Source organism: Rhipicephalus microplus, chromosome 6 (genome assembly GCF_043290135.1).
Source record: "Rhipicephalus microplus isolate Deutch F79 chromosome 6, USDA_Rmic, whole genome shotgun sequence".
Classification (NCBI taxonomy): domain Eukaryota; kingdom Metazoa; phylum Arthropoda; class Arachnida; order Ixodida; family Ixodidae; genus Rhipicephalus; species Rhipicephalus microplus.
In genome coordinates this window covers 176,938,378-176,963,031 of record NC_134705.1, presented here as the reverse complement: position 1 = coordinate 176,963,031, position 24,654 = coordinate 176,938,378, and the positions used below count along the sequence as shown (strand labels likewise).

At 48.6% G+C, this 24,654-nt stretch overlaps 3 protein-coding genes across 7 annotated transcripts in view; 1 reads left to right on the top strand and 2 right to left on the bottom strand.

Annotated features, from left to right (window-relative positions):
* LOC142765684 (mitogen-activated protein kinase-binding protein 1-like) overlaps positions 1 to 11,844 on the bottom strand; it is a 42,611-nt gene extending 30,767 nt beyond the window's left edge. For all 4 annotated transcript variants that reach the window (XM_075867122.1, XM_075867123.1, XM_075867125.1 and 1 more), the window contains exons 1-8: positions 11,253 to 11,844; positions 10,715 to 10,804; positions 10,151 to 10,242; positions 3,100 to 3,220; positions 2,199 to 2,291; positions 1,687 to 1,803; positions 997 to 1,095; positions 661 to 846 (exon numbers count right to left, since the gene is read on the bottom strand). In XM_075867122.1, the coding sequence (XP_075723237.1) occupies positions 661 to 846; positions 997 to 1,095; positions 1,687 to 1,803; positions 2,199 to 2,291; positions 3,100 to 3,220; positions 10,151 to 10,242; positions 10,715 to 10,804 (798 nt within the window). In that variant the 5' untranslated portion in view covers positions 11,253 to 11,844. The remainder of the gene's footprint in view (positions 1 to 660; positions 847 to 996; positions 1,096 to 1,686; positions 1,804 to 2,198; positions 2,292 to 3,099; positions 3,221 to 10,150; positions 10,243 to 10,714; positions 10,805 to 11,252) is intronic.
* A 159-nt stretch (positions 11,845 to 12,003) lies between these two features.
* Positions 12,004 to 24,470, top strand: LOC142765686 (endoplasmic reticulum lectin 1-like). Its single transcript, XM_075867128.1, has 12 exons — positions 12,004 to 12,892; positions 12,969 to 13,046; positions 13,104 to 13,190; positions 13,747 to 13,824; positions 16,065 to 16,122; positions 16,182 to 16,210; positions 17,058 to 17,287; positions 17,942 to 18,140; positions 21,664 to 21,830; positions 22,343 to 22,420; positions 23,454 to 23,532; positions 23,619 to 24,470. The coding sequence occupies exons 1-12, from the start codon at positions 12,746 to 12,748 to the stop codon at positions 23,679 to 23,681; spliced, it is 1,293 nt and encodes a 430-aa protein (XP_075723243.1). The 5' UTR covers positions 12,004 to 12,745; the 3' UTR covers positions 23,682 to 24,470.
* LOC142765685 (WD repeat and HMG-box DNA-binding protein 1-like) overlaps positions 23,578 to 24,654 on the bottom strand; it is a 39,764-nt gene continuing 38,687 nt past the window's right edge. For both annotated transcript variants that reach the window (XM_075867126.1, XM_075867127.1), the window contains exon 24: positions 23,578 to 23,780. In XM_075867126.1, coding sequence (XP_075723241.1) covers positions 23,706 to 23,780 — 75 coding nt within the window. In that variant the 3' untranslated portion in view covers positions 23,578 to 23,705. The remainder of the gene's footprint in view (positions 23,781 to 24,654) is intronic.

Sequence of the window (24,654 nt, the reverse complement as noted above, 5' to 3'; positions counted from 1 at the left end):
AACAATACCATTTCGAACATCATTTACGAATTGATTGCTAGCTGAAAGTTGTCGTGTATACTATACCAAAAATTGAGATTTGAACTGAGGAGCGTGTGCACAAAGTACAACCGAGAGTGCATAGCATGCAGTCGGCCAGTCTTTACCAGAGTAGGTCATACATATTGGGTTTCACTTGCTGGATGGATGCCCGAACACCTGCTCCACTGCAATAGCATTGCTTCTATTTTTTAGCCATAGCGATCTAACAGGAGCAAAATATGATGGCAGTTCAAGCAGCCTGATATCCAGCAGGAAAACAAAAAATGCGTGCTTGCTTGTAGTGATGTGTGGTAAATGGCATAGCGCGAGCTCAGAACAACGACAAAAGGACAAGAAGATGAGCGCTAACTTCCAACTTAGTTTATCGTGCAGAACGCGATATCATATATGGCAGACAGAAAAACCATGCGACAAAAAAAAAATGAGCAATGCAACGAGGAGTAAGCCCAAGATTAGTAAAGCCCCAACCACCACGCTTCTAAGGCACACTGTTGTATCTTGACAATGATGCTTCAGGCATACACTCCACGCACTGTTTGTGTTCGAATCCTCATCGATAGTAGCACGTTCCAATGTGTGTCACTAGTTGACAGCAAGCTAAAGTAAGGGAGCGCTCACCCTGAGTTCCACCCATTTGTCGAGCAGGCGGCGGCTATTGAACTCGCACAGCAGGCCCGACCGGGTTATGGCAAAGGTGCTTCCCTGGCAGTCGCCCCGGCCACACGCAACACCACAAAAGTAGTTGTTGCGTTGGTCCCCGAGAATGGCCGATCGACCCATGAGTGGCACAGGCTCGGGCTTGTACTGCGAGGAATGTAGGGTTAAGAAACTGCTGGCACAGAACATCTCCTGGCACGCGCAGGAGCTTTCAACCGGTGCGTTACAAGGACGGCCACAGTTTTCCAACAGCAGAACGGCACGATAAAAACAGCCCGCAGATCAAATGTAAATTACCTTAGTTCCCCGGGAGTATTCCAGGTACCAGAACTTGACGTGGCGGTTGCCCACGGTGACAAAGTAGTGCCCACCAGAGGAGAAGGACACCGCCTTGACCTGCAGAGGGAGAAGAAAATATTGTTTTCGTGCTCTTAAGTTTTACACACCGAAAGCAAGATATCAAATATTATAAGGTATGCTGTGGTGGAGGCTTAAAAAGTATTGAACACTATTACTTGATGTTTTGTTTAATTAGGTGGACAAGAGAAAAGGATCAGGGGAGAGAATAAACAGGGCGGCAGCCCAGTCATTGACACTATAACCTCAGCTGTTAGTATACAGCTAGGGCTATATTATCACAAGCACAAAATATGAAGCCCAATGCCATTACAAGAGAACCTCGCAGCCAGAAAAATAACTCCCTCGAGCGGCAATGCAGGGAGTTTTGCAACTTTTGCTTGTTTCACTTTTCAGCCTCGATATCTAGGACTCCGTATTAATTCTGCCTGCTTCGGGCACTTTGACATGCACCTATAGGTGCACCATTGTGTTTGGCCCCCACAGCAGTAGCCACATTGGCTAAAAATTGAGCCCTTATGCATGCGAGTGCAACTCCACAGCTGCTACACTACTGCAACAGGTATTTGGAAAGAGAGGCTCTGTCTAGGCATGTATAGCGATGTGAACCGCCACCCCACCCCCCCTTACCTTGGCCGACACTTTGTTGGAGGCCAGCTTGGTGTTGCTGCGCCAGTCCCACACGTTGACAACCATGTCATGCTGGGTGCCCACCGACACCACATATTTGAGATTAGGTGAGAATGCCTGCACAGGAGACAAGATTTCAAACAAAAATGTGAACTATGCCTAGATATGGAGATCATTTCGGCAAACACTAACACATTCCCTGGCCGTCTTCCTTGCCCGTTTCTAGACATTACAGCAAACAGGAGTTTCCCCATTCAACCCTTGCATAGTTGGTTCCTTCATTAATACACCCATGACATTTTTCAGTTTGTTCAACATTTATGTCTATGTGACATATATTGGTGAGCTTTTCTGCCATGTCAATAAATTAGTGAGCCTACTTTGCCGTATGCCACCTACTAGCCTTGTGACTAAAGACACAGACACTTGTATGCTTTCCTTTTAGGCAAAAATAGATGCACGATTCTTTTTGAGCCATATCGACAATGCTGGGATAACTTGGCATGACATACCACGCAGGTGACGCCGAACTTGTGACCCGGAAACTCGGCGACCTGGGTCTTCTCGGCGACATCCCAGATGCGTACGTGCGGCTGATGCCCACACTGCAAGGACAATGGTCAGCCGTCAAAAGAACGAGCGAGCCAGCTTAACCCTCCGAGTGTCAAATTTTTTTTCAGATAAACTTTTGCAGATGGTCACATCATTTATTGCAGTTAATGAATATACAAAACGTGTGTAAGGTTGGTAAAAATTTGTGAAAAAAAAAAAAACGAACAGTTTCTTGGTGTAAGCATTGCTCAGGACTGCAAAACGACCACTTGTAGTTCAGAGTGTGATATCCACTGAAACAGGGGTATACGTGCAGCGCTTTATTACCGTCTGCACACAGAACACAAGTCTCCATTATCTTGGAGCAATGAGTTATGTAGGCAAACACACGTCTTGTCTGCCTGAGCAGAGTAAACTTAACAATCAAGGCGAAGAAAAAAACTCGTTAGTGTTGACGATAAACAAGTTAAGAGAAGTGCCAATAAAGATGCAAAATCAACTTGAACCTCTCTTGCAAGGGAGAACTGATAAAGATAAAAATCAAGCTTTGTGCACCTCCGTTGCAATCACGTGGACAAACCGAAACTACGAAAGGACACTGCTCATCGGCCATCGGCGTTGCTGCAGACCGCGCAATGTGCAGACGCTAGAAATCAGTTCTGTTCGTCTTCGCGAAAAGATACCACAATCATTCCCCATGCTTGTTGTAAGTCAGCCCCTCTCAGTAAGTCTGCATGGTCGTTTCGGCACAAAATTTAAACGGAGGGTCAGAAACATACCCGTACCGCGAAGGCACTGCGAGACCGAAAACTGTCACCGTACATTTACGGCAAAAACGCTCACAAGGTCAAGGCCCCTTACCTCTCCAGTGGCCAGGTACTTGCCATCCCAGGAGAAGGCCAGGCACGTGATGGTTTTCTTGGATGCATTCAAGATATGCTGCTGCCGGTTCTTCCGCGTGTTGTACAAAACCAGCACACACCTGTATAGATGTAGCCATGCAGTCGTTGGAAAACGAACAGCTCCTTGACGAACCGAGTGCAGTGCCAACATGTCTGTCATAACCGTTATTGCCGAAGCAAAGTCTTTGCAATATTTGAAAACAGTTAAGTTTTCAAAGTTGCCTATGTTTCTTGCCGTAAATGATGGATCATTTAGACCCTTTTTTATGTTACATACTAGACCCCTTGACTAGACCTTACAGTATCAGCAACCTTTCTAATGTTAAAAACAACTACTCTCAAGAACGAAAAGAGGGAAAAAAAACTATTTGACCAAGGATTCAACAAGACGTCAACACGGATTAACAAGACCTGAGAAATGAAAGCACACCAAGACTGGGTTTCATCAGGGAATGCTAAGGAGGTCACTAGATAATAAGCACGGTTACATCAGGGCATAACATACGGCAACACGCAGAAAGTGAAAAAAAATCATCACGTTTACAAGGTACCTGTAACACTGCAGACGTTTGACAGCACTACTCAAACGTAACTGGAGGCATGCCAAAAAAAAAACCCCACTGCGCAAACTGGAGACGATGAGCACACGTTTAAACAAAGTGTAGATGTCAAAGAAACGAGACACAGCAGGTTCTGGATCACTCACTCCAAAACCATTCAAATGTCAATCTAAGTTAACGGGTACATTAGGATTACATGACAATGTTGAATGTTATTACACTCAAAGAATAAAAAAAAAAGGCGCGAGTGGGACTTTACAACAGGCAGTGCAAGAAGTGTGCCTCTTGGTATGATGTGGTATGAGGAACATTATTAAGGTCCTGAGGATCAGTCCAGGACTGATGCTGGCTGCTCCCACATCGGGACAGAGAGGCCAAGCCCCTCTGCCGCCGCACGGGCCCTCTGGACAGCCCTGAGTTGTTCCGCCAGCACATCACTGTGTAGCATTCGCTGCCACCACTGTTCACCGTGAGAAGACGCACCGACCATTGTCTCTATGCACATTTTGGCAGGCTGTCCTTATTCCATAACCATGGAACTTGGAATGGCAGGCACTAGACACTAAATACGATGCTCTAAGAAGAAATAGAGTATTTATGCCACACAGCTGTAACTGTCACCTGGCTTCCTCACGTTTCCTTTCTTAAAAACCCGGCTCGCCCCACCTTCCTATTGAGCATGCTACGTCATGCCAACAGCGCACAAGCCGTTAGTGACTGGGAAGTGCCACGACCATGGTGATAATAAAAAAAAGTGCATAAGGTAGACGACCATTACACTAGTTGTGCGGCAGAAATACTGCCCAAATACTTCTTTTTTTTCTTTTTTTTTTTTCAAATGCTCAGCAGCTAAAGACCATTTCATGAAAAGCTTCTTGACGAGACTTCATATTCAATGTCTATTTCTTTCAAATCATACATAAGAAACAAAAAATTGGGGGACACTTAAGCTTCGTCTCTAAGAGTTGAACGCGATAGAAAAATCTGGCCCCTCCCCTAGTGCGTCCATCAACCGCAAGTGCGTACTTATTAATATGTTTTGTTACACACACATACGCACACACACATTAGATTGTACCAGCGTGCACGAGCTAATGGTACACACAGAGTTTTGATCTAAAGCAAGAGTCTCATGGCCTCCAAGATACACACCGCACGCTCGCTATTTCGGAGGCCATAAAGATTCTCGCAATGCCTCACAGATGGCGGCACAGTATCTAGCGTTTGCTATTTGCTTGATCAACACCTCTGGAGAGGCATGATATGTCTTCCAATAGATGGACATAGTTGTCCATTTCTAGAGCTGTTTGAAAGTTGCTGTGTGTTTTTAGCAGCGATGGCTGCACTATCCCGGCCTTTTTTGGCGTAGTTTTATGGCCTCCCAAATACGCCTACAAATCGCCGAATGAGCTCGTTTTCGACGTGACACCTGTCGAACAAAATGCATTAAGAAGACTCCTTCCATTACATACTATTTATGTAGTGTTTTTTTTCAAAGCAGCTGCAAGTAACATCATGGCTTTGTGGTAAGACACGTGCTTGCCACGCGAACAGCCCTGGTTCGATCCTCAATGGTAACGAAAATTTTATTCTTTATTTGAATTTTTTCTTTCTCGATTTCTCGCCCACAACCAACGGTGCCGACGCCAACGGTGGAATTTCTGCGACACTAGCTCTCTAACGCTATCGCGTTAAAATTGTCACCCACTACAATGTCCTACATTTTACATTTGTGGGGTTACTTGCCTTGCAACAAGGTTTCAACGCACTGCTTACAAACAAGCTTGATTTATTTTAAATACCATCACTATCATTCTGCTTTACCGTCTCTCATTATTTCCGCAGAAGCTAAACTTGATGTCTCCGGCTGCTACGTCCTTCACTGAATCAACACTTTAGGCAGCGGCCGACCATCCATTACAACAGTGCGCCACTACTGAAGTGCAACGTTTCTAATATAGTTATCTTTCTCCCCCAATGGTAATCAAGGAATGAAACACGTGTCTTGATTCTTTGTTTAATTCCTATATACATATCACTTCTAAATCTTATTTATCAAATTCAGGAACTTTGCATGCCAAAACTAGGACATGACTATGAGCTGCGTTGAAGTGGGTAACACCAGGCTGATTTGGGACCAATGGAGACTATTGCACTTGAAACTACATCTATGCCCATTAGTGTGTAGTACCATCATCATCATCATCATTTTTTCCATCACCGCGCCGCGTCTCTCGCGCAGCTGGCGCGAGCTCGAGCTGCGCGAGAAGGAGAACGAGCTTCTGGCCTGGCGGTTTGGACGCTGGTAGCCGACGTGGCTCCGCTTCAGGCCTGCAATAAAGTGGAGAGATCGGCACGGCCCCATCGGCCGCCTTCGACGTCATCTCACGTCTCCTCTTCTCTCGCCGCTACATTGGTGACCCGGAGAACACGCCCTTCGCCGAACGGGTTGCTGCCATGTTCCCGCAACTCTGCCCGCCAGTGCCGCCGTTCCAATCGACCTACCCAAAGGTATGGTTTATGCAACTCGACGCCGTTCTTGCGGTGAATGGCGTCACGGACCAGCTGCTGATGCACGCCATTCTTCTCGATGCCCTACCGGTAGAGTTGCGCCATCTCGCTGCCACTTCAAGCACCAGCCCGCAGCCTTACGATGCCCTCTGCACTGCGGTGCTCGCCCGCAGCGGCAACACATACCGTCCGCTTCCGTTTACCCGCACCAGGCAGGTTTCCCCGGCGTCGCAGAGCAAGGTACGAACCGGTCCGCAGCCCTCCATTGACCGCTACCTCGGTACCCCAGCTTCGACTACTTCTACACCTGATCCGGTCGCAGAAACATCCACTCCTGCACCTGATCACGACCGCGAGGTAGAAGACTTCCCCACTGCGACTGACCTTCCCTCCGAGAGGAAAGCGACGGCACGCGACACCGTGGCCCTCGCCGTTTCCGCGACCACCAGCTCAGACGTCTCGGCCTCCTCCTCGCCGCAGCTGCTGGTCAGCTCCTCGACGGTGCCCCCTGCCGCTCCGCCACCTGCCACTGGTGCCAGCAATGGCCTGCCGGGTGCCTCGACACATTCCACTCGCACCTACCCGGCCAGCAGCAGACCACACTCGGCGTCCCCGCTCCCCGCCCCTGTCTCTGTTTCGTGGTCTACGACGGGCCCCAGCGCCGTGCCTGCGCGGAGCCAGAGCCTGCCCTCATCGTCGGCGTTGACACCGGCAACCACCACAGCAACTGCCACCGTCGCCCCTCTGCCCGTGGCGCCGCAGCAGGCACCTGCGACGAGACCCGGCGTCGCACAGGTGGTTTCGGCCAGCCCCAGTCCTCGCACCTCTGGTGCCCCCCGGGTCATCCAGCCGAAACAGCCACAGATCCTGCCCAAGCTGTCGAGCGGCAGCGCGAACATGACCACGCCTTCGGCAGCGGCGACCACCCGGTCCCAGTCTCCCCGGGCGGCCCAGCACAAGGCCACACCGCGGCCCACGCCTGTATTGGCGCCGCAGCCTGCGACCACGGTGCAGCGCGGAGCCGCGATGGGGCTCAACACGGGGAGTCCGCTGCTCACCGGGAACCCCGCGGCAGCGCAGCCGGGCATGTTTCCGGTTGGACCTGCGCAGGGCACTTTCCTGCTGAACCAGTACATTCCGGGCCTGGGCCACAGCCCGATTCTGATACAAGGCGCATCGGGGCAGACCCAGAGCTCTCTGGGACAGATACAGAGGGTCCAGCTGGCTCTGCAGCCACCCCATGCTACGGGCCTGACCCTGGGACCTCAGACGGGGCCCAGGCCCCATGGGGAACATCCAGGACCGCCTGGCACCCCAACGCTTGTCATCCCACAGAACCAGGGGCCAAGGCCCAACATCTTTCTGGCACCGCCACGCATGATGTCACCCCCCTCGTTTGCCATAGTCCCGGGACAGCCACTGACGCTGCAACAGCTGCAGGCCATGCTGCCCACGCAGACCATGCTGGCCCAGCCCACACTGGGTGCGTTCCAGACAGACCAGCACCAATCCCTGGTGCAGATACCGACGTTCACCCAGCCGCAGATACTGGCGCATGACCACCATCACCACCACCACCACCACCATCATGGGGCCCTGTCGGGACCTCTAATCTCGACAGGCGGTAGTATAGTGTCCTCTGCACCCAGCGCCAACATTGTCACCCACCATCCTGTCATGACCTCGCGACACACGGTCCACTCTCGGCCTGTCCGACCAGGTCACCGTGAGACCCGCTTGTCGGCTACCACAGTGACCCGGCACTTCCTCCTTCGTCCTCTGCGCAACTCCCAGAGTCGCCCACCAGAGACACACTGCCTACTGATGGCCCTTACACGTTGACAAACTGGACTTGCCAAAGGAACACTTTATGGACTGCAGTTCATGTACATAGCATTTGTCGCCCTCTTTCTTTTTTTCATATGCGTTCAAATCGCGCTAAGCGCTAGGGGGGGAGTCCTGTAGTACCATCATCATCATCATCATTTTTTCCATCACCGCGCCGCGTCTCTCGCGCAGCTGGCGCGAGCTCGAGCTGCGCGAGAAGGAGAACGAGCTTCTGGCCTGGCGGTTTGGACGCTGGTAGCCGACGTGGCTCCGCTTCAGGCCTGCAATAAAGTGGCGAGATCGGCACGGCCCCATCGGCCGCCTTCGACGTCATCATACGTCTCCTCTTCTCTCGCCGCTACAAGTGTTTTTACATTCCTGTTCAATCAAAATGCGACCCCTACAGGTAGGGACTGCACCCACATTCTTGATCATACCAGACTAAGCTTGTTTGTCTTGCCAGACAGTACTTCAAACTTACTGTTTTGTTATGCTCTGCACTACTGAACAGTATTGCTTTGCCTTTCTGTAAGTCAAGTGTACAATATGTGAAACATCCTCCATGCAGCCCTTTAGTAATGAACATAAAATAGCATGAATGTCGATGACCTGTATTTACACTTCCACCCCAAAATACATAATAAGTGAAAAGAGCATATACTCGCTCGATTTCCCAGATCTGTGAGCATCAGGCTAATGTACAATTTAATTAAATGAACCTTTTTTATGTGAATTAAATCAGAAAGAAGATAAGAATTTTCACATTGATAATTAGCATAGGTATTAGCTCATATTAGGAGTGCCTTTGAAAAGTTCCATCATCATCATAGTACGAAAATTAAGTGTGGAGACACAAACACATGAGAAGGATACTGCCCAACTTTCTCTACAATGAGACACTACCAACTAGATCAAATCTGTCATTTGAAAGCCCATGTACAAGGGCTTTTGTTGTTTTTGCCAAGCTACTGAGCTGTGCGACAAAAGAACATGTCATCCACGCCACTATTTCACAAATACTGCTAGTGCTTTTTTCCTTTGTCATGCTGGGTGAAATGTCCACATTGCTAGCGCCTGTTTCATTCGCGCTGCCAGAGGTGACGAAACTTAACAACCTAGGACTTTCAAATTTTCCGCACAAGTGCACTTCCCGTACTACGTTGAAAATCTTACCAAATGTGCCGTGTGACACTACTACAGTATAAGATGGTTTGCAAACTTGACAGGTTATACCATCATAGGCTGTAGCACTAAAGCATAATGTTAGGTTCATTTAATGAAGCCATAGTGCTGAAAACATGGGGACTAAAGAGGACAAGACGTGCACTACTAACAACTGAATTTGATTTCAGAAATGTGTGGTACTGCTAACAAAAGTAATGAACCAAATGCAACGTACTAAACCGACCAGTATAACTCTTGGAATGATGCCAGAGCCTGCTTGGAAACCCCAGTAACAGTCATACACATGTTCCTGAAATAACAGCGCATTTGCTTTGAATCACGCGTGCTATTAAAGATGGAATACACAGCTATCGACATCCTCGTGATGTCTTAAATTAGGACATCAACTATGACGTACTCGAATGCCTGTGCACCAAGCAGCTATTCCATTCCTTGTAAACCAGAAAGACGTCCTCGTGATGTCTTAAATTAGGACATCAAATATGACGTACTCGAATGCCTGCGCACCAAGCTGCTATTCCAATTCTTGTAAACCACAAAGTTGGGACTTCCTTTTTTTTTTTTTTTTTACTAGACTTGCATTAGCTTTATGCATTCAGTGCAAATGCAAACTATGCAAGAGACTAATTTCGAATACACCAGCCACATAGACCACCTTTCAACGGTTCCACCACGCGGATGTGAGTCAATCGCAGTTGAGCAATAACATTCCGATCGGTCCCGATCGAGATCGAAAGTAAAAGGTGGGGTCTCGATTGAGATCGAAAGTGGATCTGCGGACGGTCGGTTCCGAAACCAGGCGGGAGACGTCAACGTACCGCCGCGAATTGAACATTCAACGCACCGCGAACATGACAGGGGCGTCCGAACACAACGCGACAAGAAGCGAAAACGAACCGGCAGAGGTGTGCCAGTGCGATCACTCACCCGGCTGGGTAGGCGACCAGTCCCGAACTTGGGTCGCAGTCAAGCGCCGCGCTGCTCGTGACAGTCAGTCCCAGCACCCGCTCTAGCTTGACCTGCAGAAGGGGTGCAGATTCGGCTGAGGATGGTTCTTCGGGGGTGGCGGGCAATCTCGGCTCGGTACGCATGCTTGGCGCGCGCTAGCCGCCGCCCACACAAGCACGCCAACGCGCGCCCGACTCCTCGCTCTTGCAAAAGAAGCACCCCCCCACAACCTTGCAGCGCTGCCGTCAACAAGGCCATTCGCGTTGGTGTAGTACCGCTACATTCTCATTCCGCCACCACGCCTTTTCAGACGTGCCTGGTGTGTCCGTGCGCCGGGGTTTTGAAACCGACAGCTCGCACTGCACCGACAAGGGACGCGGCGACGACAACTTTCGGATGCAAGTACGCAAAAAAAAAAAACTGGGGCCAGTGACGGACGTGCGTCTTTCTTTGAACACCGCGCGGTCGCCGCAACGACAGCGGCTGCGCGCATGGCGTGAAATCAACAGGTGGCTCCGAGCTCGGATGGAAGCAAAAACTTACCCGCTCGGAGAGTGGCGTCGCATCCGCACGTCCGCGCTTGAGGGCCGGCGCTCGCACCAAGCGTGGTACACCGCTCAACGGATCCTCCATCTGGGAACACGCGTAAGACGTGAAGCTCGACTTGGGCCGAGTACTACTACTGCAGCACAACCCTCAGCATCACCAACAAGGGGTTCTGTTCTGCATCCCAACAGTCGCGGCTTGCAAAATCGGACACTATTCACGGCGCAGGAGAGAATCGTAAGACCACCACTGTGTGTATGGAAAACCAATGTGTAAGACGAAACGTCGTCTCTAGAGAAACAGGTGCGATCTGTCAAGTTGCCGGCGTAATCGGCACGGTAGTAGTGATACGAACGGCGCTACCCCCCCCTTCCAATCTCTGCAACAGAACGACACTATTGACGCCCGTTTTTTCCATCATTCGGCGTGTCCGCGCGTGTGTGAGCTACTGTGGTTTTGTTGTGATAGCTTCTACGTAGTGCACCCGTCGTGTCTCCCGCGAGTCGTGATTGACCCCGAGGTGGGAGGCGGTTACCTGCTGGAGTGGCGGCAGGCGGGTACGCTGCAAGCCGAAGCATCAGCCGACGAATCGACGGTGTGGCACATCAACGCATGTCACCGGTGTGCGGACGGTGCCCGACAGCACTACGGATGCCAGCCAGCGTTGTTCCAGCGGTGAACACACGCACGCACACACGTCAGCAGTAACGGACGAGGAACGGGGTTGACTCGAAGAGCGCGCACATAAAAACCCTGGGTTACTTCGTGACTCGTACACTTTCTATGTCCACGGCGAGCGTAGACATACGGACGAAGACATGTCCGCTAGGATTGCAAAGAGCTCGCCCAGTCTTCACAGTTCATCGCAAGGTGCGAGCTCAATAGCCTGTACTTGCTGCAGCCCTGTGCTGTCACGCACGCTCCATTCTAACAGGATAATAAAAGAAGGCAAAAGCAAAGCAAAGAAAGAAAAGCTCATCCGAGGAGCACTCCTTTAGAGCGCAATAAAAGTAGAAAAAGAGTGCACTAGTGCTGCACTCATTTGCGGCACGTTTTAAGTCTATCGCACTTTTCTCTAGCTCGGTTAGTCACTGCACATACATGGCTTCTTGGCGCATTTAAATACAGATGTTGCACATAATGGAGGTAATTCAATTATCACTGGTATGAATCACGTGACAATTCTGCTTTTGGAAGCGAAACCGAAACTACAAGTCTAGCATTGTGAACGCAAGCGCCAAGAAAATGGCATGCTTGCGTTGCTTCGGCGCAGCCAGCGTCTACAAAGTTTAGTGCCGCTAGCGAGGCGTCATAAAAAATGTTTTGTTGCGCTTGTATTGCGGAGACATCTTCACAGGAACTCTTCAAGAGGGGGTCGAGTTGGACTCGGACAGCAGTTTGCGACAAGGCGACAGCGATGGTCCTTCCACATTCACCTAGCTGTGCATCGTATGTGGGACGGGATGATTTCTTACCGCGCGCCAAACATGAGTGCCAGTTTTGTGAAGAATTTCTCGCGTAGTCTAGCTAGTGCACGCTTCTAGAAGCGCTAGTGAATCCCTTCTCAACGCCTCCTAGGATGTGTTGCCCTTGTCAAGCTGACACATCTCAACTCGACTTTTGTACAGGTAAACTAAGCTGACAAATTACAGCCCCACAGGTTCGCTCAACCCGCATTTGATGAATTAGAAAAGAGTTGAAAAGGTTGCTTTGCTGAGAAACCGCTGAGCGCGGTTCATTGCTCCATGATCGCTGTATCACATCGCTGCGGCGCGCAACGCTAATAACTAGCAATCTTTGAGGCTACGCTGTACGAAACTACACCCTGTTTACGAAACTACATAGCCAGCAATAGCGAAACACGAAACCACCAGAAGGTGTCGCGAGCGCCGCTTCAGCTGGTGGGTCAACGTAAACGCAGCTGAGGCGGCGAAGATATGTTACGTGTAACATGAAATGTAGCAGCCGATTCGCGTCCACAGATTGCTCCCTACGAAACAATAAACATTGCTACGGCTTTCGAGAAACATGACAGTCTGGCTTACGCTCCTTTACGGAGCAGCTAGCCTGGCCCTGCTGCCGTGTTCGGTTCGCGGCAACATCGCCGACGACTCGGTCCTGTTCAGCATAAACTGGCCAGGTGCATCGCCCGACAAGAAACTGGCACCCGTCGAGGTAAGGACGGTCGAGAGATTGAAAGATTTAGCGGTACGCTCGAGATGATGTTTCCCCACGGTCGTTGCTGTTCCAGCTCGAAACGCTGTGGATGGTCTCCGCCGAAAAGGAGCGCTACAAGTGCCTGCTACCCGCCAATCCAGTATCGCGAGAGGTGCCCGCGGCTCTTCCTTTTGTACCGCCGTATTACTGACATTTTTTTGTTGCGCAGGACGCTGAAGCTGCTGCTCCGTACGCGGGGCCGACGCCTCTTGCGCTGCTGAAGCCGCTCTTTTCCCGGCTGTTCTGCTCCTACCGCGTAAGTGAGATAACGTACAGGTGCACGCTGCCGATTCGTTTCGTATTTCGTCAGCTACGCCCACATTCACCTGTTTCCCTCACCCGCCAGTACAGCGAACCCATAATCTAACATCATGAGACGTCACAAACGCACACCTGCGCACGGGTGACGCTGCGCAGCGCAAACGCCACATAACTGCTCTGATGGTTGAATTTTAGCTGAGGGCCTCTCTTACCGAAGTCCGATGCTGTAACAGCTACGCCGATGGCGCATGGGGCCTTCAGGCGAAAGAGAATAATCACTGGCGTGCAAGCGAGTTCAGACGCCCGACGCGTTTTTCACGACGCTGCTGGTTACCTGAATAGTTCCTTTCGTGCAAGCCCGCGCGTTTAGACGCTGGGCAGGTTTTGACAACATTAGCGGAGCGTCAGTTTACAATTTGAACGTGCGACCAGATTGATTCTTTGAGAGACACTAAATCAAGTTTAGGGTGCATGTGTGACTTGGCCTCGTTCATCTCAAGTTCGTGTTTGTGCCCTGCGCATTGACCATAAACTGTTTTTTTTTTTTTTAGCTTGAGCAATACTGGACCTATGAGCTGTGCCATGGCAAGAGCGTTCGGCAGTACCATGAGGAAAGCATTGACAACAAGGTATGTCTAAATCTTGCATGCTATTTCACAAGTACATGCATAAGTTTCTCTGCACAAACAAGATGACTCAAGGAATAAAAATAAACTAAAGAAAGTACTCCTGTAGACGCTTGTGACTGGTCCACGAAATGAGTCTCTCACCCTACAACAAAGGTGCATGCCATTGCTTTTTTTACTTTGTCTTGCTCATGCCAGAGTCCTTCAATGCTTTTCTGGTCACGAAACTCCGCCCGAAGGTTGATATAGGGACAAAATCTGTCGCTAGAGGCGCCACCCGTCGTATGGGGGCCACAAGCCGCCGCCACTGCTGGGCTTGTATGCACACTGCGCCCGACGTTTCGGCGCGATTATGTGCGTGCTGTTCTTCCTGTTACCTTGTTTTAAACGTCTCTGAACGCATCAATGCCACCAGATAAATAAGTTGAAACGGCATCCAGTGTCGACGACGAATGAGAGCTGTTTACTTTGGAACGCACGCGTAGTTTACTTGGAAGTGCGGCCCACCTTATAAACAGCAACGCATTAAAAGTGTTCTCACACCGCGCGATAATGCATTGTGTCAATAATTGTCTCATAGCCCAATTATATGCATACTTACGATGCCTCAAAGCAGTACTTGCGAGCTATAGCTCGCAAGTGTTGAAAGACGATGCTTATGCTCCATGCTCTTGATGCGAGCAGCTACTGCTTGATCTGCTCGACAACATGTTTGTATTTGCGCCCGGCCAAAGGGCGATTATGTTTGTGCGTTAGGTGAGCTTTATATTCTGGTAGGGCCGCTAATAGGGGGAGGAAGGTGAACGAAATGAAACACGACTGGGTAGTACAGGAGCAATCACATTCGTTTATATCCGGCTCGCCTCTCGCGTGCTACTACCCAAGTATTCAAATGAACTGAATGGTTGAGCCAGAAGTTTTATTCCAGACCTTTCAATTGAGTTTATACCCAAATGCGCAGTTGTTTTGGACACACGTTTGTGACCTCCGATCGCTTTTTTGACGCGGGGACTTTCGATGCCGAGGGCTTTCGCGACCGCTCTAAACGTGCCCAACATTTGATTGATCATTTCTTTTCACGCAGTTTACACGGGACACCCGCCGCTTGATGTTTCCTTGTGTTTACTGTTTAGGGCATTATTATTTACCGGCCGACAACCCATGATTTCTCCGGGAACGGAAGTACAGCAGCCTAATCTGGAAGTTCTTTTTGATGCCAGTGCTAGCCGCTTGGCCGCCTCTGTCACTACCGAGGTACCTCATTACACATTGGTTTTTATTTTTTCGGTGGAAGGGGGGGAAGGGCGGTTATGATTTAAGGCATGCAATAAATCTTAAATTTGGTGCTAATGATACGCCGCCTAGTAGTCAGGTGTGTACTTATGAATGGGAGATTCACATATGGTGCATGTAATGGGGAGAAAGTTGGAAAACATTTATTTACACAAAATACACTGAGAACAACACTTTGGAGAAGAAAGGCGTGCCGCCTCTTCGCTGGTTGCCTCTGAGTCGCAGGCCGTGAACGCGGTTTCGGCTTTGTCAGGTACGCCGGGAGCCCGTCAAAAATTCTTGGAACAGCGTTCGTGCAAAGCCTCGGTCTCTCTCGCTGAAGCGACACGACCACCCCGTTCACAATGTGCTCATCGGTTCTCACAACGTCGCTAGCATCAAAATGCTTTTCGCACACCCGAACGTTCTTACTTTCGAAGCTGAAAGCGCCAGCTTCCAACCGTGGTATAGCTCGCTTCTATTTCTCTCGGAGTTCGGCGCTACTTGGGAAACAGAAGAGCGACGCCTTTTCTTTGTTGCTTCGGTATCCGGAGCTGCAGCCCGTCACACAGCACGTCTTAGGCATTGTTCATTCGAATTTTCATGCCGTCCACCTTGAGCACGGTGCACTGGCACATGAAGTTCGCGTTTCGCTGATGCAGAAACCGCGAGCTGCCACCACACAACGCCTTTGGGATGCCGCCGTGGCCAGTGCGTTCCGCCGGGCGCAGCGGGGCGATGGCCCCCCCTAGGACGGCTTGCGCCGCGTAGCGGCCGCTCTTGGCACCATATCAAGCTCTCCCATAGAGTGACGGAGAAGTTTCGTGACCAGAACGGTATTAAAGGACTGTGCTCATGCTAACAAAATTTATGAATACACAATTAGCCCACCAATGTATGACATGCTGAAAGCACTCTTGTACCAGTTTTAGCTTTTGCTACTCTATGCTTGTGCACCTCTTTTGTTCTAGGTTGTCCTTCAGGAGTACTTCCTTGGCAAGTACGATTCCAAAAAGCTGGAAGCCGATGGTAATTGCAGATTGTGACAACAAGCGATGACCATGTCTGACACCAATGCTCCATTTCAGATTCGACCTACTTATCGACGCGAAGCCGGGTAAGTAACCGTTAAAACAGGGTTAAAGGGTTGTTAGAGGGGCTTTAAAATAATGCATCAAGACCACAGTGCAAGATAGATACACTTAGGTGGGGACCCTGCGAAACACGGTTGACCAAGTGAAGTAACAACACCTCACAACCGTTGGTCCGGTTATGGCAGTTGCCTGACCAAGGAGCAACGCCTCTTCCAAGACAAAAAGGCGCTACTCGGACTATAGCATGCTGGAAAGTAAAGATAAAACCACATACCTTGTTTTATGGTCATGAGAAATATGTGTGGCAAACACCAACATTGCTGTAAACCACTTCATTTGCTGTAGGTACAAAAAATTGTTTTTAAGTTGCATCGTCCTGCTGATAGGTATCCGCTGCCATCACCAGATGGTAGTAGATGGCAGCGAAAGGCCCGACTGGCTTATGTTGTTACTGCTGTTCACACGGAACCCTTCTCCACTTCAGTCTCCAAGATTCTCATTTGAGTATTTGCTACTGCCACCAAGATCTGCACCAGCGGCGGCTCCAGGTGGGCTCACACCCAACGACTGGGGATAGGTGCAATGCTAGAGCGAATATCCATTGCCGGGGCTAGTTGCTGCCATTGTTGCTTGATCTGCAAGAAAGTTTCACCAGCGTAGGAAAAAAACATGAATGCACAAAAAGAGAGCTGACCCGCGCTTGTTCACTTGATGTGGTCGAATGTGCATCACAAGAAGCCGAGAAGTGTCCCCATAGCGAGAGTTTATATCTCGCATGGTAGTGGACACACAGCGCACACGCCTGCTATGCCGTACGGCAGATGCACAGTCCAAGCGCACCGCTCATTATAGCACCACAACCTTGTGCAGCGACCTCCCCGCATTCGGTTGGAAGGGGGCCTGGAGCTCCCGTACTTTGCAGTCAACATGACGGGAGGCACAGCTTGCGAGCTGGGCGAGCGAGCGCAACGCACGACTCGTGTGCTCTACGTGTGCAGCCAGGAGGCCCGCAACGAAGTGCTCAGCATCGACGAGCTCTCGACGTGCGAGTACCAGGCTGTGGTGCTGACACCGTACATCTGTGCCCATCCGGACTACAGGTGTGTCGAGCCAGTGCCGATTGTTTGCAGAGCGCAGCTTTTTGCATGGGTCTAGATTGCCCGACTATGGAGGCATTGCAACTGAAAAAAGACTTACTGAAGTGAACGAATGCTTTTTAGTGGCTCGGGCACCTCGCGTCACTCTCATTTCTCTTCTGAACACTTCCAGCTAAGCAATGATTTCTAGCTCTTTGGAAAAAAAAAATGCTGAAAAGTCTTCTGGAAAGTAAAACTGGTGCGAAATCGATGGTTTGGATTCAAGTTATGAGGTATATTGGATATATATAATATCAGAGCATAAGGTTACTTAAGACAGGGTGAACTTACCATTGGGATAATTAATTAACAGAACATAGCAAGTGTATTACATAGCTAGTTTTAGAAAATGTTATTCAGCCAGGGTGATCTAAAATATATATAACAAAAAAAGTGGAACCTGTGATGTCACACGTAGTGTTGGGCATGGAGTTTCTGGCATGAAACTAAAAAAAAAACAACACTTTAACCTTCTACTAATACACAGCTCGCCCTGTCTTAAGTAATGAGCCCATCATGGTGAAAATCAATGATAAAATAATGGCTAGTCAATCTATGCTAATCAAGTGTTTTGCTATAGCCTCCCTCTAAGCCCAAACTTGGTGCTGCCCTGCACAGTCCAGATACATCGCCAGAGAATCCGATTCAGTGTGTGGCCCAGGACGGTGCCCCCCGAAAGCCCAGGGGCATGTGGACAGAACAGGTGCAGCAGCAGCCGATTCCTCCCGAGCCGTCGCCACCGCAGCCGCCACCAACTTCCGAGAAGATCTCTCAGCTGGTGCAGGACTTCCTTGCAGGCAGCTACTGCCTCACGGGGGTGAGTGGATTTTGCACGGCTCGCCCTTTTGCGATGACTCGGGAAAACTACAGGTCGGGCAAGAAATACCATTGCACGAAATAAAAGTTGGGGCGGTTATGCGCTAGCGGTGCGAAGACTGAGGAAGTCAGCTGGTTTGGCGACGCTCCCGTCCTCCTTGCCCTCACTCCCGTTTCCAACTCTTTGATATACTGTACTCTGCTGTACTTCAATATCTTCCCTACTCTCCCAATACCTCACTCTCGCTTTCCTTTCCCACTTCCTCTGTATACTAGGTACACGTGGCCATGGTATGCTTGTGTTCTCCCTCCGATTGTCTCTCTGCCTTTTTCTATCGCTTTTTGTGTTTCCCTCTGTGTATTTCTCTTGTCTTTATACCTATCTTTATACTGTCCTCCTTATCATTCTTTTTCTCCTCCGGTACATGTTCATTTTGCCCAGTCAATTTATTGCATCCCACATCGGACGAATTGGCACACGCGTTCGGGTAGTCAGGCAGAAAATGAAGAGCAGTGCAAAGAGAGCGTTCGTTGGCCGAGTTAATGCATTTATGATGATGATAGCTTTTGTTCACTACTAACGAAGTGTGGGCATTAACAACTATGCTCTTGAAAACAGTCATAGCTTCTCAACAAATTAAAATGAGGGACACCTTCCTTTGTTTGACATGTCATTCAGTCTCGTATAAGGACATCAAATTTTAGTTCCAAAATGTCCACCTTGTATTTCGACATGAATTTGAAGACACTGCTGAAAATTTCTCAAAGTAGCCACAATGTATTCTGGGGGGATCTTATCCTGTTCCTATTCCAGATTATGTCATAGGGATTTGATAAATTCCTGGTTTGCTGCTGGTTGATGCCACCTGGCTCAGAAAACCGTTTTTGGACATGATGATATGGGACACGCTGTAGTCTGTCTTTGCAGTGTCTGCTTTTATGGTACCCTGCTTGTATTATGCCACCACCAACTTCCGAGAAGATCTCTCGGCTGGTGCAGGACTTCCTGCACCAGCTGAGAGATCAAGGCTCCTGAGAACATTCTTCGTTGAATAAATTTGGACACCAACAACAGTAGGAGTGCCAGTTCTATATAAAAAACAACTCTGAACACGATTTCAGAAATCCCTCTGCTGGAAAATGTGAATAATGTACTGAACAATAATAATGTTCAATGTCTGCCGCAATTTCCTCCGGTCACCCCGTAGACGGTATTCAAATTCTGGCTGGTACTACAGTCGGTCTTCGTTGACAGCTAAAAAAAGATTTCCGGGTACATGTCAACAAAGTCTTACAACGCATACAAAAAATATCTGTGCAACGTGATGGCGCCTCCAGATGTTCGTCCGAGAGCGCCACTGAATCTTTGCTAATGGATGAAAAAAAAAATTGGTTTTTGAGGGTGGAGGCGGCCCTCAATGTACAGTGCTCCATTACATTTTTAAACGTCTGATGCGCTTTGTATAAGTTTGTGTACACAAATTATTATTGCTAGTTACCGTAATTACTCGAATCTAACGCGCACCTTTTTTCCGGTTAAGCGAGTTCATAAATTGCACGCGCGTTAGAATCGAGTACGAACAAAAAAATTACGGTCAATCTATTGCCATCGCAAATCCAAAATGGCCGCCCCCTACGTGCGTCGGCATCACGGAGGAAGGTGGTCGGCATGGTGCGTCGGCTATTTCTGCCTATGTGTTTACCATGTGCGGCACTTCGTACGTGTGCTGAGGAGTTCGTCATCTAGTAGTGCATTAGCATCGACGACGTGAAAGGGCCGACTCCAAAAACTCGAGTTCACCACGATGCCGCTTTTAAAAGAAAAGTCATCGCGTGTGCAGAAACGGACGGAAATCGGGCCGCAGCGCGGTCGTTCCCGAAACGTGCGTGCGGGACTGGCGGGAACAAAAGCAGAAGATTGTCGACAGCAAAGCTTCACGCAAAGGCTTCAGTGAACCACAGCAGGGTCGGTTTCCGCAAATTAAAGAGCTGCTCCGCGAGTATGTGCTTGAGGAGCGAGCGGCACAGCGGCCCGTGACGACAGAACTGCTCCAAGTGTGGGCTATGCAATTAGTCTTAGAAAAAAGTCTAATGCGGAGCCAGTTTAAAGCGAGCAGGTGCTGGCTAATTAACTATATGAAGAGGAAAGGCTCTTCCCTCCGAAGGGGAACATGCATATGCGAAAACTTTTGCGGAGAAGTACGATGACAAGCTTTACAGTTTTCAGAGGTTCGTCCTAAACTTGCGGCGCAACAACGGCTACCTGCTTGGGCAAATCTGGAATGCCGATCAGACGCCTCTTTACTTCGACATGCCTGGCACCACAACTGTCGAGAAGGGGGCGAAGCAAGTTCCCGTGCTGACATCGGTCCACGGTAAAACTACAGTGACGGCAATGCTCTGTTACACGTCAGATGGGCACAAGCTTCGCCCGTACCTCATATTTAAATGGAAGACAATCCCGAAAGGAATCGTTTTTTCGAGTGGTGTGATCGTGCGGGCCAGCGAAAAAAAATGGGTGCGCGTTGCAATCGATGTCTTACGTTTTTTTTTTTTTTTTTTTTCGTGGTGGAAATCGGGTGCGCGTTAGTATCGAGGGCGCGGTAGAATCGAGTAAATACGATATGTGGACTAGTAGTTAACAGAGGGCTAGTTTCATCAAGGTTTAGACAAATCAAAGGTTCTTTATAAAGCGTGTGTCTAAGAACTTCGAGCCATCGTCATCACGGTAGACAGAAGGCGAGACCAAACAGAGGTCGATCGCTTCTTCCTCCGCCTCACCTGAAACTTCCAGACTTACTTTAAATAAAGTTCGTTCGTTCATTTAACTTCATTTTGCAGTGTACTTTTGAATATGATCACTACGGTGTAAGCACCACCATGTTTGACAAGTCATTCAACATGTCAGTTTTCACAGGCCGTGTGGAAGTGTAGTTTCTCTTTGCTCAAAATGAATATAAATGGGAATGACATTACATTTCTAGTTTGAGATTGGATTCTACTTATGTAAAGATAAATACGAATGACTTCTGGATAAACGGTTGGCTAACTAAAATTTTATAGTAATTACTATGAAACATACAAATCAACATATTATTACATTATCTTTGTTTCAATAGAATATGGAGTGCCTTTGGAGGCGCATTTACTGACAGTTATTTATAGGTTTCGCGTGAAAGCATAAAGCAGATGCATGTACATTCTTCCGATCAATAAGCTCGTCAGTTGGCGCCTGTATTTTATTCTTGGTCTCAGTCTTGGAGCTATTTTCAATCTCTTGCCTCTAGAGATTGATGTACCAATCATTTTAGCTGCCAGAAAGCACGGTGCAGGCGCCTTTTCAAAAGCCAAGGTATTGTTTGTCTAGCACTCTCCCGTTGCAGTCTCATACCATGGGACCCTTGTCTTTATACTTTATGTCCTGTAATTGTGTTATGTATTAATAAATCTGACTGATTGAGTTGACGTGTGCCGCCAGAGATTGAACTTTGGTTCTTCCTCCGGTAAAAACCTTTCCGTGACAGGGCGCAGGCTGGTGGAAGTACGAATTTTGCTACGGCAAGCGTGTGAGCCAGTTCCACGAAGAGAAAGGCAAGGAGCGGATCAGCATCCTGCTGGGCACCTGGGACCACAAGGCACACGTCACATGGCTCGACAAGCACCCCGAGCGAAAGCCCGGCCGCACGCCCAGGTTAGATAGGTAGTTGTTTGCAGTAAACTCTTGGGTTCGACAAGAGCTCTTCTGGCGAGGAAACAACGCAGATGAAGAGCACACTCGGCAGCTAAAAATCGCAAGACAATGGAGTTTCGTGACACGTCACAGTGAGCAAGGCTGAATTGGGCACCTTTTGTGTTTTTGGTTGGCGACTGTACGAAGCGTCTACTGTGGTCGTTTGCAGGGCTGTTTCAGCTGTTAGAACAACCTTGGTCGGGTACGAATTTGGAAGTCTCGTCAGACTGCCGCCATGAGACGGACGGCCAGAGACCCTGCCTTCGGAAACAATGCCGACTGCATGAGCGAGACTGTTTGGCTGCAGTGTTGATCAGCTCAAATAGTAACTTACTGGTATTTTATTGCTTCGTATTCAAGACTTGTCATTGCAATGCAGTAGATCTTTCAAACGCTGGGTTCGCAGCAGCTTTTCTCTACTGACTGGCAACTTGTGAAGAGCACAGAGTACCACACGCCACTCTCTGCTGCAGGTACCTGACACACTTTTACGGATCCGGGGACACCTGTGACCTTACGCAGAAGCCTCGCACAGTGGAAGTTCTCTTGAAGTAAGTTTTAACCCTTTCGGCAGTTATCTGCAGCTGGAGCTCGATACAATGCATCTCTACTGGGAGCGAGGAACTGCTGTATATATCAGTGTATAGTTAATGACCTTGCTATCTGTTGATGCATCTCATGCTATGGTCCATTTTACGTTCACTTCATCGGCAATTCTATTACGTGGTGTCTGGTGAAAACAGGACTGCATTGACCATATAGAAATGCAATGCTCCTATGGGGAAGACGTAGTATCAGTAAAACTTCACACTATACCGTGGGATGTTTCATTCTTGTCACGTAGGGCAGCAGGTGATGTACAACTCAATCTAATGGCAAAATGGTAATTGAATGTGCTTGTGTAATACACCAGTTACATGGGCACTACAGCCTCGGATACGACAAACCTCGGCTAACTGGCATGCCTGTTGCACAGGAGATTGGCTGTGAAAGACGTCACATTACACTCAAGTTCACGAATAAAAATACTATACATATTTACCTGCTTTTCATAAATACACTGGCAAGCAAAATGTATTTTGTTTAAAATAAATACTTCCTGTATGCATGCACAGTTTCCAAATGTCGAGCGTATTGTATCAAGTGTTCTGACATAAGTTAAGACTAATTGCAACCATGGGTGTCTGCAACTATAGATGTCATGATCTTTGTCAGAGACACATAACTTCATGCACATTTAGGGGGACGTTTGGGCCTCCAGTAGAGCCACATTACATAGGACCGTTGACATGGGCGTCGCCATTTTGTCATATTAGTTAACCAAGGCAGTCAACCGCAGTTAGTGGGATAACTGCATTTAAGCTTTCATTCTAATTGAACATAACTATGTATTATGGTATCTGAGGTTAGTCGTAACAGAGGTTAATGTGGCCATATAATTGCGGTGTATTCATATGGGGGCATCATGGGAGAGGCCTTTGCCCTGCAGTGAGCATGGTGAGGCTGATGAGTGATGCGATTGCGTTATGAGACGACTATAAGTTGGGCCTGGGCTGTTGAGATGCATACTCGAACCAATCGCAGGTGCCGCCAGGCGAAGGGCAACGTCGACAGCGTATCCCTCTACTTACTTGAACCCCGCACCTGCGAGTACATTCTCGGAGTAAGTCGACCCGATCATCACTAGTGGAAACAAACTCGCATCATGTGCATACAAGCGAGTCACTGTTTAATCGTTGCTTTTTACAGGTGGAGTCTGCCATAGTCTGCAGCTTTATGGACAAGGTGGACGAGTACGCGCTGCCCAGCTGACACTGGGCCAACACCAGGGCGCACTCACGAAGCCGGTCGCTGTCTCTTGGAGGCTTGCGCGGGACTTGGAGACCGCCGCTTGGCCCGGCCGTTCCATTCCTGCGCATGCCACCGCGACAACTTGCACCAAATTCCGCAACATTCTCGTTGAAAAACGAAAATTTCATGTGCTTCAACTTGTGACGGCATGTTTTGTTAAGATGCGAATCGGCAAGCTCGACGACAGATGCAACCTCAAAGACGGCCGACAAAATTGTTAACAAGTGTTGTCATGTGTGACGTGACGGCTAACTAGATTTTTTTGTGCGTGAGCAGTTTCGCTCACACAAAATTAATGCTTGAGAAGAAAGTTTCTTCAAACATGCTAATCTTGGTTACATAATTGAAAACAGTCTTTTCTTTTTTCCTGCTTAGTCAGTTCTGAAACGACTAGTCCTTACAGAAAATTCGAGCATTAATTCCAGCACCACACAACACTGGGCTTTAAAGGGAATCTAGCAATCGCTAAAAAGCACACTAGTCATTGCAAGCCTTAACTCTTCAAGCAAGCCTTAACTCTTCAAACTTTCGCTCATGTGAAATGCCTTGGATTTCTGGCTGAAACCAATGGGTTCAGTGCTCATTTGTTTTATCGACCCAGAAAGTAACTTAATTGCTAATTTACTGCAGGTGTACCCGGAGAATATGCGAGTTACTAGCCTCGAATCTTCCAGAAGTTGGGCTTCCGTTTGCTTTCCTTTTTTTTTTTTTGCCTAATTCTTACTTTTGAATAAAAAGTTCTATCTTTCACTTTATTGTCTGTCTGCTCTGTGTGAGTGCTACTAACAAAACATCAGAGACTAAGCTTGTGCAAATACTTCGAATATTCAAACAAATATTACAATATTTGAATTTACTTTGATTTAAATTATTGAAAATTTCGAAGTATTCGAAATGAGCAGATAAATATACACTTGACCCTCAATTATAACAA

Bases quoted from the DNA above. Each gene is read 5' to 3' on its own strand.
- LOC142765686 (XM_075867128.1), top strand. From the start codon at position 12,746: ATGACAGTCTGGCTTACGCTCCTTTACGGAGCAGCTAGCCTGGCCCTG. The intron at 16,123-16,181 runs GTAATTGCAGAT...GCTCCATTTCAG, and splicing joins CAAAAAGCTGGAAGCCGATG to ATTCGACCTACTTATCGACG. The intron at 16,211-17,057 runs GTAAGTAACCGT...AACCTTGTGCAG, and splicing joins ACTTATCGACGCGAAGCCGG to CGACCTCCCCGCATTCGGTT.